Source organism: Oryzias latipes, chromosome 6 (genome assembly GCF_002234675.1).
Source record: "Oryzias latipes chromosome 6, ASM223467v1".
NCBI classification, from domain to species: domain Eukaryota; kingdom Metazoa; phylum Chordata; class Actinopteri; order Beloniformes; family Adrianichthyidae; genus Oryzias; species Oryzias latipes.
Window position 1 is genome coordinate 21,689,840 of NC_019864.2, and position 15,544 is coordinate 21,705,383.

At 41.4% G+C, this 15,544-nt stretch overlaps 2 protein-coding genes across 3 annotated transcripts; one reads left to right on the forward strand and one right to left on the reverse strand.

The window, feature by feature from the left end:
- Positions 1-5,739: 5,739 nt before the first annotated feature.
- Positions 5,740-10,141, reverse strand: sspn (sarcospan). The gene is made up of 3 exons (XM_011476286.3): positions 9,756-10,141; positions 8,608-8,694; positions 5,740-6,891 (listed from the first exon to the last, which is right to left on the reverse strand). Exons 1-3 carry the CDS (start codon positions 9,981-9,983, stop codon positions 6,532-6,534), a joined length of 675 nt encoding a protein of 224 aa, XP_011474588.1. The 5' UTR covers positions 9,984-10,141; the 3' UTR covers positions 5,740-6,531.
- A 1,087-nt stretch (positions 10,142-11,228) lies between these two features.
- bhlhe41 (basic helix-loop-helix family member e41) lies at positions 11,229-14,355 on the forward strand. 2 transcript variants are annotated; one of them, NM_001104733.1, is made up of 5 exons: positions 11,229-11,336; positions 11,426-11,492; positions 11,630-11,737; positions 11,818-11,929; positions 12,079-13,041. In NM_001104733.1, the coding sequence occupies exons 1-5, from the start codon at positions 11,275-11,277 to the stop codon at positions 12,987-12,989; spliced, it is 1,260 nt and encodes a 419-aa protein (NP_001098203.1). In that variant the 5' UTR covers positions 11,229-11,274; the 3' UTR covers positions 12,990-13,041. The 2 variants fall into 2 exon arrangements, with proteins under 2 accessions (NP_001098203.1, XP_023811138.1); XM_023955370.1 differs by having other exon boundaries at positions 11,322-11,336; positions 11,426-11,487; positions 12,079-14,355.
- Positions 14,356-15,544: the final 1,189 nt, after the last annotated feature.

Sequence of the window (15,544 nt, forward strand, 5' to 3'; positions counted from 1 at the left end):
GAAAAGAATTGTCTGCGTTAAAAGGGAAAGGAGCAGAAAAATATTAACATGACTGACATGTATTAATTCGGTTTGAAAATTGAAAAAGAGAATAAACAGTGTTTCTTGTTTATATCAATGTTTTTTCATGCTTTTTTTAGACAGCAGAGAAGTTTGAAATTGAATTGTGACGTTTACACCACCCTCTGCAACACACATTCAAGCGGCCACTCCCAAATAAATATCTATGTAAACCTGTGTGAACATGCAGTGGGGCCTCCACGAGCAAAACTCTGGCATTTGTGTGTCGTTACACAACGTTTACAGCCCTTTTTGGGCTCTGCAGACAGCTTTCCAAAGAAAGTAGAAGCTGCTGCTCCTGGAGAGTTGGAATAAATGTTTTATTTCAGCTTGTAGAAGTTTGGCTGTTACTGCTGCCATCAGTAAGATAGCAATTGAGAAAAAAGCTTTGTCATGAAAAATGTCCGTGTTTAAAGGAAATCAGTGTTCCTTTAACCAGTAGTCCCCATTACATTATAGAGGGAAAGTTTTCCTACACGAAGTAATGAAACACCAATTCTCCTGATGCCAAAATGGATTCAGCTTTAAGAATGTAAAAGTATATAGTTCTCTACTTTAACAAAATTCTTGTGTTAAAGATTAAAGGTATGTAAATGTAAACCTGCGTAAGCATGTAGTTGGGCTTCCATGTTTGAAACTCTCATTCATGTGTCGCTACTCAAGTTCTTACGGCCATTTTGGGGCTCCACGTACAAAACTTGCGGCCGTGGAACACATGTTGACTGATCAGGGCTTGGATTTGATAGATACGTATTAAATTATTGAAAATGCCATCCATGGATAATTGCTAATGGAGGAGAAATTAATAATTGCGGTTTATGCCCGACTGGAAATGTATGACACCAAGGCTTTCACATATCAGAAAAGAGCTGTGAAAGAAAAAGCCTGGAGCAAGTTGCGCAATATTTGCACCACTTTTGAAACTTCTCACCAAGCCTCTTCCAACTATAGGTGGTGGACATGTGATGGTAAATAATAGAAAAATAACCCCCTCCCTGCTTGTCAAGTGTGAACACCTTTGTTCTTGAATGTGAGTCACATGCCTATTGTGTCTATAGCTTGAGACTTCAAAGAAACTTTCAGACAGATTTGATTTAACCTCTTGAAAACCAACGGATGCAAATATGCATCAAACCACTTCAGCTCCACAATTACCGTAATACAGCATCTAAAAGCAACAAACACAAGTGACATAAATTTTCATAGCTGGAAATAAATTCCGTCAAGGGGTTAAAGAAATATATCTTTGTGTTTTTGTTCTTTTAGATCTAATGCATTTTTTATGTTTAGATATATTAGCACCATCAACAAATGAGTTTTGTTAATCCTCAGTCTGTGCTGAACCTCCGTGATGTGTTCTGTCTTTATCGGAGAGGACAGGTCAGTTTGGCAGCTCTTCTCTGTTCACCCTTGCAGGCCGGCATTGACTGCAGCCGCCAGTGATGGCCTATAATATTAGCTCATTCATTGGTGAGTCGATGCATGTTCACCGCACGACCACCGTAAATAATGTTCAGGATTATTTGAATACAGCAGGCAGACAATTTTGGGACTTTCTTTGTCATATTATGATCAAAAATGTGCAGTTCAAATGCACAGGATGTTCTGTTATCACTGTGCACACCTTTTTGAGAACACGTGAGCGGCGAATGATTTACCTGGGAGGCATTTCTTCATATCTTTAGTAGCCGCAGTAAAATATCACATGCTGGGCCTCTGTTTATTTAGTGGTGAGAGTGGCAAAACATCCACAGGGTCAACAAACTCGAGGCTGACACTTCTGGGAGTCAGGTTTGTAGAGCTTGTTTTTAAAATAGAGAATAAACTAATTCTGTAATGTAAGTTTCAAAAAAACGACTTTAAGTCGCTTGAATATGAATTGCAAATAATACTATTGACTTATCCACCTTTTCTATTTTATATTTTGTAGATATGGAAGGTCACCTGACCTCATCGAGAGCTGAAACTCTGAAAGAAGTGTGTGGGGTGGTGTACGGTTCTTCCACAGCTGTCATTTTAAAAATAAACCTGCCCCCATGATGACTGGCATGTGACTTCCTGTGTCTGGCTGTGATCTTGAGCCACTGCAGTCACATGACGTGCTGACATCATCACACAAAACAAACACGTGGATAATCACAGTAAGGCAGCATGCCCTCTGACACACACTTATGTGTGTGGTGTAGCATGAACCTCTATATAGACAGGTGGTGCAAATGTTTTTTTAAACAGAAGATTTACGTTTTGTCATGAAGCTTTATTCTAGTAGGATAATCATCTTGAAATGTAAGTGTGTTGAAAAGTGGGAACTTTTAAAAAAGAAAAAAAGTCACTTGTTCTAGTGCAGTCCTATAAGCACAAAAGCTCTTAATCTTTATGGAATAGATTTCATGGTCAAACAACTGCAATAAAACCTGCAAAAAAAAAACTAGATGAAGTCAAGTAAAGCATTTTACCGTGGAGATGAGTTCAGCGGAGTGATCTTGTCGCTTTAGTTGGCTGTCACACAGACCCATCTGGGTTTGGCAGAAACCAGTAATGTAATTATGCCTGTTAGGAAGTTTGATGAGGTGAACTAATGATTTGTTGGATGGACAATGGTGTGTTTAGCATTGTCTCCTGAAAGCAACGAGTCCTGATTACAAATCAAAGTTCTCTCTGTGTGGAGGGGACACACCAGCTTCTTCCTTTAGCCCCAAAGCATGTTCCACAGGTTGATTGCTCGCTCTAAATTTTGCCCTTTAGGAAGGAGCGCAATGGTGTTGGTGTCTGAACAAATTGACGACCTGCCTGGAGACAACTGGGATAGGCTCCAGCAATCCCCTTTAGCCCACTTGAGATGAAGTGGGTGTAGATAATGGGTGGATAAATGGTAAGTTCAAAGGAGATCTATCAGATTTGTGAATAGACTTATAGCGTTTAAATCATCTAAAAATTTACAATAAAAGGGTCAAAATTCAAATTTGCTATACTTTCCATCAGTGTCTCTACTCCTATCTAACAATTGTAATCAGTTTAATTGAGCAGATTTCATCCACTTGATTTTTTTCACCTCTTATGTCAAGAAATCTCAAACCACAATTGGCCACATTTTTATAACCAACCGAGTCACAGCTTCATGTGTAGGGAAAGTACGGTGTGGAGGATAAATTAGCTTTGTTTTGACCCTGTTCCATATTTACATATTGAGCCAAAAATAACCAACAACATCTTTTTAGAGCTGTGTAACATGATAATCTGTGAAATAATCTTTCATGTGAAACTTCAAAATGATTTATACGTTTTTTAAAACATTGAAAAAAAAAGACCCCCTCTCTCCATTTACAATGTCTGGCTGTACTTTGCTGTTTTCTTGTTTATCTCTTGCTTTATCTCTGAACAGCAAACTTTAGGACAGTCATTATGTGTCGACCTGAATTAATAACCAACCACAAAATACCTTTTGACAGAGGGGTGAGGCATCAGCCTTCAAATCTAGAGGGAAGACAATTGCAGTTTACAGCTGAATATTTTGAACTTTTTAGACCAAAAAACAAGTTTAAAACTAATAAAAAATATGATTCAGATTCAAATGAAATTGCATCAAATTCTTCTGCGTAAGACTTACTTTGTTGAAAAAGACAACAGAGGGCTATTTTCTGTTCCAGCAGAGCATGTCTTAATGTGTACTAACCAATGCCTAAAAAGAGACGCTTGAATGACTTTGCAGAGGATGAACCCAGCTGACCCACACAAAGCCTTGACCTCATCTCCATCGAGCTCTGTTGACATGAACAGGACCTGAGATAGCGAGTCAGGTCTTCTTGTTCAGCATCAGTATGTCCATCTATCCATTTTCTAAACCCGTTTTTTCCCTGTCTGGGTCACGGGGCTGCCAGAGCCTAACCCAGCAGGGTACAGCCTGGACAGGTCGCCAGTCTGTCGCTTAGCGTCAGTATTTGATCCTATTTCTCTGCAGTATAAACGATCTTAGCGAAACATTTTAAAATGCTGTGGACAGCTTTTCAAGGAAAGTAGAAGCTGCTGCTCCTGCAGAGTTGGAATTAATGTTTTACTTCAGCTTGTAGAAGTGTGGCTGTTACTGCCTCCTTCAATAAGATAGCAATCATAACAACAAAGAATATCTTTGTCATAAAAAAAAAAAATCAGTGTTCCTTTAGCCAGTTGTAAACCCCATTACATTAGAGAGGGAAAGTTTTCCGACACTATGAGTAATGAAACCCCAATTCTCCTGATGCTGAAATGGATTCAGCAAGTAAAAAGTACAGATCTCTACTCTTAAAAGAATTCTTGCAAAAAAAGCAGGATTATTTTTCATCGCACATTCAGAAAAGTTTCAGTCTGAAGGATCTCACCGGGTGCATTGTGTATCAAATTAAATGGTGACAGAAAAACTGAATGTTATTGTTAACAAAAAGGGCAGACATTCTTAAAAGTATGTGGTAAGATAGTGGTTTGAATTTGTCTTTAGCTGGAACCATCCAAAGCCACTTTTATAGCTAGTGAGACATTTTATCTCAAGGATATGACACCTTTTTACTTTATGTGAAAATACGCAGTCGGTATAATTTCCTTCTGTACTTTTTTTTTCAGAGTTGTATGGAAACCAGTCAGGTTTGCCATTTCTTGCTGAGGATTTCTCTGCTTTTTCAGCTATTGGTCATACTTGAGCTAAGAGTTAAGTCACTCTCATCTGGTTTTGTTTTTTTCTAGTTTATTTCTGTCTGTCCTATTTAAACGAGCAGGAATCCACTAAAACCCCAACAGGTTGCTTCTCTGCTGCCTGTCTGAGCCCCCCTTTATCTCACTCCAGCATGCAAGCCTCCTTCATTTGTATTTGAGTCATCTACCTCTGCAAGTCAGAGCTCACTTGAGTCCAGTTCCAGTCTCATAAAGCTCTGTGTGCAGATCCTGCTCTGTCCTATATATTGCATTTAGACCTTTTTGTTGTTTTAATGAATTACTGTAATTCAACTGAACACGTTTTTGGTCATGTTGTTCGTGTAAATTGCATTTTAAGTCAAATACGTCTAAACTAAATAAAACTTCTTAATATGAGATTAGATTTAAACGTTAGTCCAATCTTCTTTTGGGCCTTCCAATTTGCAACCTTTAAATGGCGCTAAGTGGGAAGATTTTCGCTTTTTGCTCAGGAGAAGAAGAAGCCTCATGATCAAAGTGAGCGCTCTCACCTCATGATGAAAAGACTGGTTCAAGTCCCACCTGGGACCTTTCTGTGTGGAGCTTGAATAATCGTTCCACCTGTGTTTCCTCCCACACTCCAAAAGTTGATTGATTACTCTACATTGTACCTAGGTTTGTGTGTGTGATTGTGTGGCTCTGCAACAAACTTGCAACCTGTCCAGGTTGTGTCCTGCCTTCATCCAATAGTTGCCAGGTTTAGGTTAGGCCCAGGCAGCTGAAAGGGATGCAGCAGATTAAAAAAATGGATGAATGGATGAAGGCAATTTGGTGTTCAACTATTGTAGTATTAATTTAGGATATTTATTTGTATTATTTTATTTCTTTTGGATAATAGTTGCAACTTAATTGAAACCCCTTGCTTAAGACAATGACTTAAAATTTTAAAGCAACCCTTTAACTCATGCTTTTATAGTGTGAAAACTACACAAACTTTATTCTTGTTTTTCTAGAAAAAATTGGACATGACTGAACACCTTGAACAAAGCAGTTGTTATTCATGACTGAATTTTTATTGTAAAGACAACAAACAGTTTCAGTGTAATTTGATTCTGACATTATTTACCTCGAAGCCCGTGGGTGAGATCAGTTTATAAAATTACACGATAGGAAACGTAGCAGACCTCTGTGGCAGTTTGACCCTTTCATTCAAGCAGTTATCATTGAGCGTCTTAATCAGTGAGCAAATATCTGACAAATCATTTACATTATTATGCAAATCATTGCCTGAACACAGTGACTCTGTGGTCTACCCAAAGGCTTCATTTATGCTACCAAACGCTAATCAGTAAATGTCAGCGTCTGAAAGCTCAAAGAACTTGTCAGAAAAGACCAAGTTGACTTTTAAGTTTGAAAAAAATTAATTTACTTAATATGACTCATTTAGAGGAGCAAATGTATGGGAACACATGCATATTATGAATTATGAATAAAGATGTATTTTTTTCACAATATTTTTGGCATAAATATTGAATATTTGTAAACGTTTTCAGCTATTTCCATTTGCAATTGATAAAAAGTGCATTTAACTTTAACTGTTCAACAAAATAATTGGAAAAAACATGATTGTTTTACTCCTATGAAGAAAGGATCTATGATTGAACACTTTGCTAAAACACTTGGTGGTGATTCTGTTAAGCAAAAAAAGAAAGAAAAAAAAAAGAACATGCGGGAATACAAAAGGGTTCCTGTCCATCAGGGATTTTTTACACTATTTCCTTCATTATGATCTGGAAAACCAGAGTTCACATCACCTCCATCTTCATCGCCTTAAACCTTTTGCCACAGCTCAGGGGAAGGAGATGCGATCTGAAGACCTGAGAAGAAGACCTGGTAGCGGTGCCTCCACATGATGAAGGTGCCAACAGCGCAGACGAGCGCCTGGACCAGGTTCAGCAGGATTTGGAGCAGGAAGTAGAATCTTAGTGTCCCCGTAATTGCCTCACAGTCACTCACCCCCTCATAGGTGAAGGTGCGAGCTATGGGGTCATTAGGATCCTGAACGCACACGCAGGCTTCTCCCATCTGCTTACAGGTGAAGCTGCTGGACTGTGAGTGGTGGTGTCCGGCAAATGCCACAGCCAACACGGAAATGACCAGACCGGTGGTGCAGAGGATGAAGTAGAGGAGCTGTAAAGGGCAGGAAAGCAGCGTGAGACAATCCTCCTGCACTTTGAAATTGGTAAAAACCTGACCATACACATGTTGCTCCCCCATAGACTCATAGCTGCTTCCTGATCTCCAACTGAACACCAGGAACTGTCCAAAAATACATGTGTAAAATGTGTCAGAGGCTTAGCATTGTTTATGCAATTGCACAATCTCATAAACACTAAAACCCTCGTCTTAATCCATCGTTGTATAACAGAGGCCCTCCACACCACTGGGTTTCTGTTGCTTTGCTGCTGCTTATGGAATTATGCAATTGCTGAGCAGCTCTTGATTTGCAATGCTATGAATGTTAATTTCAACAGAGCTGTGAGATGGAGAGCAGGGCTGGCTTGTGCATCATTGTGCTCTTTTAAATGTTCCTCACAAAGAGAAGTAATCAGGTTTTCTGAAACTCCAAAGCAGAAGTGCTTTAGTTCGCATGTGATGTCCTGAAAAAAACAGGTATTCTGAGGAAACAGCTGCTGCCTTGTTAGATATTGAATTATTTATCAGAAAAAAAGAACATTTTTAAAGCAACAAGCTAAAACTTAATAACATAAGATTTGACAATGAGAACGAGTGGTCTGAACAATCTACATTAAAATCCCACTCTGATCATCTTTTAATTATGAATATGCTGATTTTAGCCAAAGTAAAAAAAAAAAACTGTCTTTTTCTAGGACATAGTTTCTGCAGAGCAGCAGTAGCTCATCAGAAATTCCCCTCTGAGTTGTGGGTGGGACCACTGATGCAGAGCAAGCCTGCCCCTGTTTTCCCACCATCCCTTTGTTTGCACTCTTTCCCGTTAGCTTACAGCCCTTCAGAGCCACAACCTAACATCATTGGTGCAACAAAAATGGCGTGCAATATCAGAGCTATCTAGCCGTACAATTTTTAACCAAATGCCAGCTCAGACGAGGAAAACAAAGCTGTACATGGATCTAGTCATCTACAAGCAGATGTACTAGAATGGAGTGGATCAGGGAGCTTGCAGCTTGCCATGGTAACTTCTATGTCACACATAAGCCTTTTTCAAACAGCATTTTTTCCTCTGATTCTAATTTCACAACAATATGGATAAAATGCCTTTTCTTCTTTTTATACTTGCTAGTAATAAAGGTTTATTTTCGACAGATCAAAAGCCCCAAAGCTAAATTTGAAGTTTGTACAACTGAAAATGCTGCAGTTTCACTCAAAAAAGGATCTTAAAACACTTATTTTAGGAAGCTGTTTATTTGTAAAGCTTGGATTTGTGATGTTGAATGTAAAAAAAGCAAATTAGTCTGGTAATATTGCTGACTGATTTTGTAAATCAATAGCATCTCTTCATGTAAACACTGCTGAAGAAATGTAATGTATCACCTCACAGTAAATGAAAAAGAGATGCCACTTCTATGCAAACAATAGTAGACTGATTGTAGCTGCCCTGAAATTCCAGCTGCATGCATTGTGTTGCTGATGAAGCTGCAAGATGAAGTTTGTATGAATGAAAGAAAGCTTGGCACTGATGACTGATGAGTTTTTCCACATAAACATGAACTTATATTCTTTTGCTTTTGAGCTGAAAACACAAATACAAGCGTCTGAAAAATGTCCCCAGTCTGGGATATAAAGCTCTCAGATCAGACGTTCTCTGCAGCGCAGAGCCTCTGAAGCACAATACAGAAAAATGGATTTGGTGGAGTATAAGCTCACCTTTACAACAAACTGCATGGAAGTCTTCTCATCTGGCAGGTAGTTGATGCAATACAGGATGAAGCCCACGAGTGAAACCAAGCAGAGCTGTAACAAAGAAGCGGCATTTCTCAAATGACTTTTCTCTTTTTTTTTATGGAATCACATCAAAAATACCAGCAACTTTCAGTTTAAAAGGGCCATAAAAATACAGTTTAGTGTGCTGTGCCATCATGTTTGCTGATAGACAATGTAAAAACAAGCATCTTGAGAAGGGGAATGTGTCTCAGTATTGAATGATTCAGCAGTAAGTTGCCATCTGATTACATTACTTTTGCGTTCCCCTCCTCGCTCTCACACACAGACTCGCACTTCATCTCTTCAGTGCAACTGGAGTCTTGTGACTAACGTGCAGCATCTTATTTGAATGTTTTTCCCAGGTTCTTAAGCACTCAGGATTCTCTGGAAAGTTCTGGATGACCTCGATGTTTTTCAGCCGGCTGAATCTCGTGAGGATCTAACTCGGGATGTTGGTGTCCAGGGATGTTTTTTTAGAGCTGATGCTATCAGTGATTGGCTAGAACAGGACTCAGATAGGATGAAAACATGTTTTCATCTTCTTTTCTCTTGTTATTTGCTACAGTGAGGAGTGTTTTTCTGTATTTATTACTTATGGTCTTGCTATTTGTTTATATTAAAAAAAATCTGCATAATGAAGCCCAACCCTGTATTTATTAGAAATATATAGTTTACTTCATCATTTTTTTTATCTTAGCCATTTGATAAATGTAGTGCTGTTTGTAAAAAATAAAAAAGTAATAAAAAATGAGCATCCAGGTTGTGGTTTTGTCATACTGTTAAGGTGCTCACAGGTTAGAAGGATGGCATGCAGAGATAAGATGTTTTCCCTTATCAGCAATTCCACGAAATACAACTCGCAGACGGTGCAGGCAGTGTGTCATGCGGGATCAAAAAAAAGTTCGGGAGTGTGCACCAAGGTGGAGTTTTTTTTTTTTTTTAAATCAGAGAGTGAGTGGCATGCAGGGTGGTCAGGGTGAATGATACGCCGCATGGCTGCAGTGGCTGCAGCTGAGGGCCGTGCAGAAATATGGGAAAGACATTATTCCATGCAAACTGTCTGATAGAGACTTAAAAACGTTGGAGCTTACAATGATCCCAGCCCAGTGTGGAGTCTCTCTGGCCAAAAGTGAAGGACTAATGGCCGCCATGAGGAAGGCCACGGCAGCAACAGCCACCCCAAAAAGCAGCTGCAGCAGAGCAACAAGCAGAGGGAAACGGAAAACTCTACACTTTTTGCCGTCTTCTTGTGCTGGACTGTCATCTCTCATCCTCTTGCCTTTCTTCTCGCCTAAGGAACCTTTCTGCCCCTTTCCCATTTTCTCTTCCTGTCTTCCCCTCTCTCTTTGTTTATCTTCACGACTTTCCCTGCTAAAAGTGTGGAGGGTGAGTTTAGCTTGCCGTCTGCCTCTAACTCTTTCCCTTCCCTCCCTGCAGCCCGCTGTTACCAAGCCTCAGCTTGACTGTTATTTGAAAACAGAGATGGCGCTGAACTAATATGGAAAGCATTTGGACTGGATTCCTGAGGCAGCTCCAGTGCCACATATAGAGCAGGCAGCAGACTGAGAGAAAAAAAAAAGAAGAGGAGGGAAGGGAGGCAGCGCTGCCTAAAGGGGGGTTCCAACACACGACTCAAAAGGGGGGTTCTGTGCACTGATGACGGGACAGCGAAAGTACAGGAGAGGGGCAGCAGGTATGAGTTCCTGAAAAGCAGAGAAGAGGTCATAATTTGAGAGCTGGAGTGACTGGATCACTCTTGTGGGCATATTACACAAGAGAGGGGCTCGCTGGCTGCCAGGAAAAGTCACATGACTAACAGGAAGGAGTGATGTGATCATACAGCATGTGAGGGCATTACGGGGGCACATATTCAGGAACACTTTAAAGCTCATACGTTTTTCTTTTTACAAATGTGTTTTGTTTGTTCTGTGTTCAAAAGTCTAGTATTTTTGCAAACAAAAGTGCAGTTTTCTGTGTCTTCTTGTTTTCTTGAGGCAAAAACTCCCATAGGTGTGACACAGCTGCCAGTGTGGACATTAATGAAGCACTGGAACTCACGTGTTTGAGCACATGGCTGATGCCGGTGTCATGGTTACCGACGACGCAGCTTTGGAGCACCGACGCACTGAAGAGCAGGTGACCCTGCCTTACAGTTCTATACAGTAAGAGGATGCGTGAGCGCGCAGGGGCGCGAGCACAGCTGGGTTATAGAGTAGAAATAAAAGAGGGATTGTTTTGTTGGGTTCAAGGTTGCACTGAAGTGATCATATTTTTCACACAAAAATGAAATCATTTGTGCGAGAAACTGCACATTACTGAAAGGGTTCAGGATAAATCTCTGTAGGAAATGGCAGGTCTGCTGCTGTAGTACACGCGCGCGCTCTAATTGCTGGACTTTGCGCTGGTGCAGCCTACACGTGAGCTGCTCCCAAGCAGAGGCGCGCCTGCGCTCTAACTACAGAAGTGTCAGCTCAGGATCCACAGACATCAGTGTGGAGAGCTGCTCTGCTGGAGGACACGCACTGCGCACCGTCTCCTTCTGCCCTCCGCGTGCGAGTCGCGGAACATCAAACATTCCCCACAAGAAGAAGCTCCAGAAACGAAGACGTAATGGATGAACGAATCGCGCACTTGCAGGACAGGCAGTTCGTGGAGCACGCAGATTTTTTGGGGTAAGTGTCCCTCCTGGCAAACTGTCCAGAACTACCCTTTACTGTCCATTAACTCTCCAATCGTTACTTTCTTCTTTTTTTTTCTTTAGGGTGGATTATCCTCCTCTCTACATGTGCAAATCCAAACGGGGAATAAAACGGGAGGATGGTGGTAAGGTGCGCATTTTCTTTTCTATTTTTTTATAGTGGATGAAGTTTTGTTGTTTCAAAATCTCTCTTTTCCAGTTTGTCTTAGTATAACTTCCGGAATGAATCTGTTTCTGTGTTTAAACTGTTGGCTTCTGGGTCAGCAGGACGCGTACAAGTTGCCACACCGGTTGATTGAGAAAAAACGGAGAGACAGGATCAACGAATGTATTGGCCAGCTGAAGGATTTGTTACCGGAACACCTGAAGCTGTCGGTGAGTTGTCATCAAATTGATGCGTTCAGGGAATGTTATGAAAAATCAGAAATGGGAAACTCTCTGCTGTTCTCTCCCAGACACTCGGGCATTTGGAGAAAGCTGTTGTCTTGGAGCTGACGCTGAAACATTTGAACGCGCTGACTGCTGTCACTGAACAGCAGCACCAGAAGATTGTTGCTTTGCAGAATGGTAAGAGGCTATACAGATGACAAAAGTTGGGATTTTTTAGTGAAAATGATATGAGTTGCAGTTTATTCATTTATAAGAAACTTCTTATCATGCATGCAAGCAGATGAGGCAAAAATATTGATCATGTCCTCTAACTTCACGGTTCGCAGGCGATCGCTCCTTGAATTCCCCCATCCACGCGGACCTGGACGTCTTTCACTCCGGATTTCAGGCGTGCGCAAAGGAGGTCCTGCAGTACCTGAGCCAGTTCGAGAACTGGACGGCACGGGAGCAGAGGTGCGTGCAGCTCGTCAACCATCTCCACAAAGTGCTGGCGCAGTTCCAGCCCGGTGCACAGGCGCTGCAGCACCAGCTCCCTGCCGGGGACGCACATGACGCGCAGAAGACGGACGGCCATGCCAACTGTGTCCCGGTCATCCAGAGGACCCAGGGCGGGGAGCTCAACGAGAACGACACTGACACGGACAGTGGATATGGCGGAGAGACGGAGAAGAGCGACGGCAAAGAAAAAGAGTGTGAGGGTAACAATGTGCAGGGACTCAAGGCAGTGAAGATCAAACAAGAGTTTGGAGACGAGCGGGCTGCCAAAAAACCAAAGATGAGCTGGACTGGGAAAGGGGTCACGAGTGCAGACCAGGCCAGACCCGACCTGACGTTTATGAACTCTTTGATGGGAATAAGCAGTGTGGGACAGCAGACACCGATTTGCATGCCTTTCTACTTTATCAACCCATCGGCCGCGGCGTCCTACATGCCTTTTTTCGACAAAAACAACATTGAGAAGTACGTGTATCCCGCAGCGGCTGCTCTTGCGTCCCCCTTCCCCTGGCTTTATCCCGCACATGCCGCTGCCGCAGCCGCTGCGGCTTTCCCCGGCCTCTCTGCGCACTTTGGAGCCTCCTCTCAGCCAAAAGACGCGCGCTCTCTTGACAACGACGGGTCATACGAGGCTGACGCGGCCTCACCTGAGGAGCGCGTGGAAAGTCCTGCTAGCGAGGACGCAGAGGGAGACGCGGACTCGTCTCCAGAGGGCAAGAATTGCGCAAACGACGCGAGTTAAGACGTTGGAGAAGCCTACCTCTGTGCATTTTCTCTGAAGGAGGCTGGGTTGAAATGGAGCTTTCACTGAAGGGTTTCTCATCTTTCTTGCTGAAACAGGGGACAGTTGTGACTGCGCGTGCCTTTTGCACTTATACTCGATTAAACAATCTGAATGACCGTCGATGATGATTGACATTTCATAGTGCTGGAGTTATTATTTTCTTTTTAAATCTCTTTGATAACAAGTTTTCAAACGGCAGCAGTGGTGCCAAAACTTTGAATACAAGAACAGCGCGTTATATTCCAATCGATGACCCTCTTGTATTAAAGTTGCAACTGACCTCTGCCTTCGATTAAGAACCTGGTGAACTCTGATTGTAAATACCATTACCTTGGAGGTAAAGTGTGACCTGTAAATGTGCACTAAATGGCTTTAGGGAAGAAGCGCTCCTGGAAATGTAATGTCTCATTACCTCATCCTCAACCTGTGTAGGGGTTTTAGCCGGTTGGGGGAGCACATGATTGGCCCTCCATCCCTTTGAGCAGAGATTATTGGGCCCCAATTCTCAACATTTACAGCCCCGTCGCGTGAAAATGAATCAGAAAACAGGATTTTTGTGTTTCTGCTCATTTCCCCCATAGAAACATCCCCTCAACTACTGAAATCACAGATTAAAACCAGCAGAATTCCTTGATTTAATTCTGCAAAGAGATGCAGAGACATTGTTTAGGATAGCACCTTATAGATCTTTGAATGTACCCTCCCCTTCCCAGTTATAAACTTCCTAATTTAGGATAAAATTTACTCTTTGAGAGATTAAGTGCACTTTTTCTGCTTTTACTCCACCCAGCAGTCACTTTATCAGTTTAAAAGTCAATCACTGTAGTTCCCTTCTGTCAAAAAGATTAGAGTTGGGGAAGTGTTCTCAGTTGCAGAAAAATGCTGCATATTTTTGGCTCTTTTGTGAGAGAAAAAAATCCTCAATCAGATTTAAGAAAAGTCACACAAAACTAGGAAAGAAACTGTGGTATTGCCATGTTAAGAACTTTATCTCAAACTCTTTTCTAACTGTAATGTTGCTCAGCTTTTTTAAGCTTCACCTGAGACGGAATAAAACTGATTTTCATTGTATTTTAACAATGCTTTTGTAGTATTACTCAGCTGGTTTTGCTCTCTTATCAACTGTTAAAAAAAAGGCATGTACGGTTGTAAATTTGTGAATATACCATTCAGTATGTGGGTTTTGTGAATGTTGTAGAAGTCCCTTCTCATTTTTTAAAGTTTAAATGAGCAACTGTTGCACATTTTGTTGATGCTTTACACATATGCTGTTCTAAATTATTGCTGGATAAGTTGTAAAATAAATATCAAAGCCTAAACTTTGTAAGGGTCCTCCTCTTCTGTGAAACTTTTCCGAAGTTCTTGAAGTGCAGTTTAGTTTTGACCAGCAGATGGCAGCAAATATCTGTTGTTCTTATGGAAAAGAAGCTAAAAAAATGCATGAAGTCAAGAAGTGCTGCATAAATTGGGGGCAGAGAGTGCATTATTTCCAACACTGCTCAGAAACAAAGAGTAATTAAAGTCTGGTTAACTGTTTAGTGCAGGATCAGCTGACAGGTCAGAGCAGTGGAATGTACAGTAAGCCTTTTAACAGATGTCATGTGATAAAAGAGTGATGAAGAGATTACAGTCAGTCTGTGCAGAGTCTTGGAAAACAACGGGCCTCCTGCCAACATGTCAAAAACTTTAACAATAGATCCAACCAAGTCTTTGGGGTGGAAATTATCTAGCCACCTGTGAAATCAAACCCGTTGTTTTTTCGCTCATCTGTTTGTCTTCACTGAACATTTTTAATGTCAAAATCTCAAACAGTTCAAGTGTGAACCAACCATGATCGTTTGCTGCAGTGAAGAGAACTTTGAAAGATCATGTAACTGATTTATGTAAATATTTCTAATCATTTTTCTCCCAAAAAGTTGCACAAAAACATGTATTTAAAATTCTCACCTTTAAAATAAAGGGCGTAAACCCCAGAAAAACGCAAGATATCGGCCTCAGAGGAGGTGTGATAAGTAATGTATCGCATACACTGACTAAATATTACTCATCGGTTTGTGGCAAACATGCAAATTTTCACGAGTGAAAGACACTAGAGTCTGGTATTTTCCGTTTAACCCTTGTGCTATCTTGGATGACCCCACCGTTACTTTGACGTGTTATTCCTACCATGACAAAGGTGGATAAAGGTGGAAAGATTTCATGTAATCCATGGACACCAGTGAAGATCACAAATCATTGAAGAAAAAAGGTTCAGCGCATTGTCTAATGGGTCTAGATGACCCCGCTCCCAATGTTAAAGTGCTTAGGATAGCACAAGGGATAATGTGCTACCAGTCTCTTTTTCTACAGAAGGACTTCCCAATCCTGGTCATGGAGACCCACCACCCTGCCTGTTTCCCCAATTCTCCCTGCACTTCTTGCTATTGATCACCTAGATCAGGTGTGTTAAGTCAGTCAGAACATGGATACACCTTAGTCAGCACATCAGCAGAAAGGAGGGAGGGGAAAGCTGG

Excerpts from the sequence above, each read along its gene's own strand:
- sspn (XM_011476286.3), bottom strand. The coding sequence starts at position 9,983 with ATGGGAAAGGGGCAGAAAGGTTCCTTAGGCGAGAAGAAAGGCAAGAGG. Across the intron at positions 8,695-9,755 it reads CACACTGGGCTGGGATCATT|CTCTGCTTGGTTTCACTCGT; the intron begins GTAAGCTCCAAC and ends TCTTTGTTACAG. Across the intron at positions 6,892-8,607 it reads CCATGCAGTTTGTTGTAAAG|CTCCTCTACTTCATCCTCTG; the intron begins GTGAGCTTATAC and ends TGCCCTTTACAG.
- bhlhe41 (NM_001104733.1), top strand. The coding sequence starts at position 11,275 with ATGGATGAACGAATCGCGCACTTGCAGGACAGGCAGTTCGTGGAGCAC. Across the intron at positions 11,738-11,817 it reads CGGAACACCTGAAGCTGTCG|ACACTCGGGCATTTGGAGAA; the intron begins GTGAGTTGTCAT and ends GTTCTCTCCCAG. Across the intron at positions 11,930-12,078 it reads GATTGTTGCTTTGCAGAATG|GCGATCGCTCCTTGAATTCC; the intron begins GTAAGAGGCTAT and ends CACGGTTCGCAG.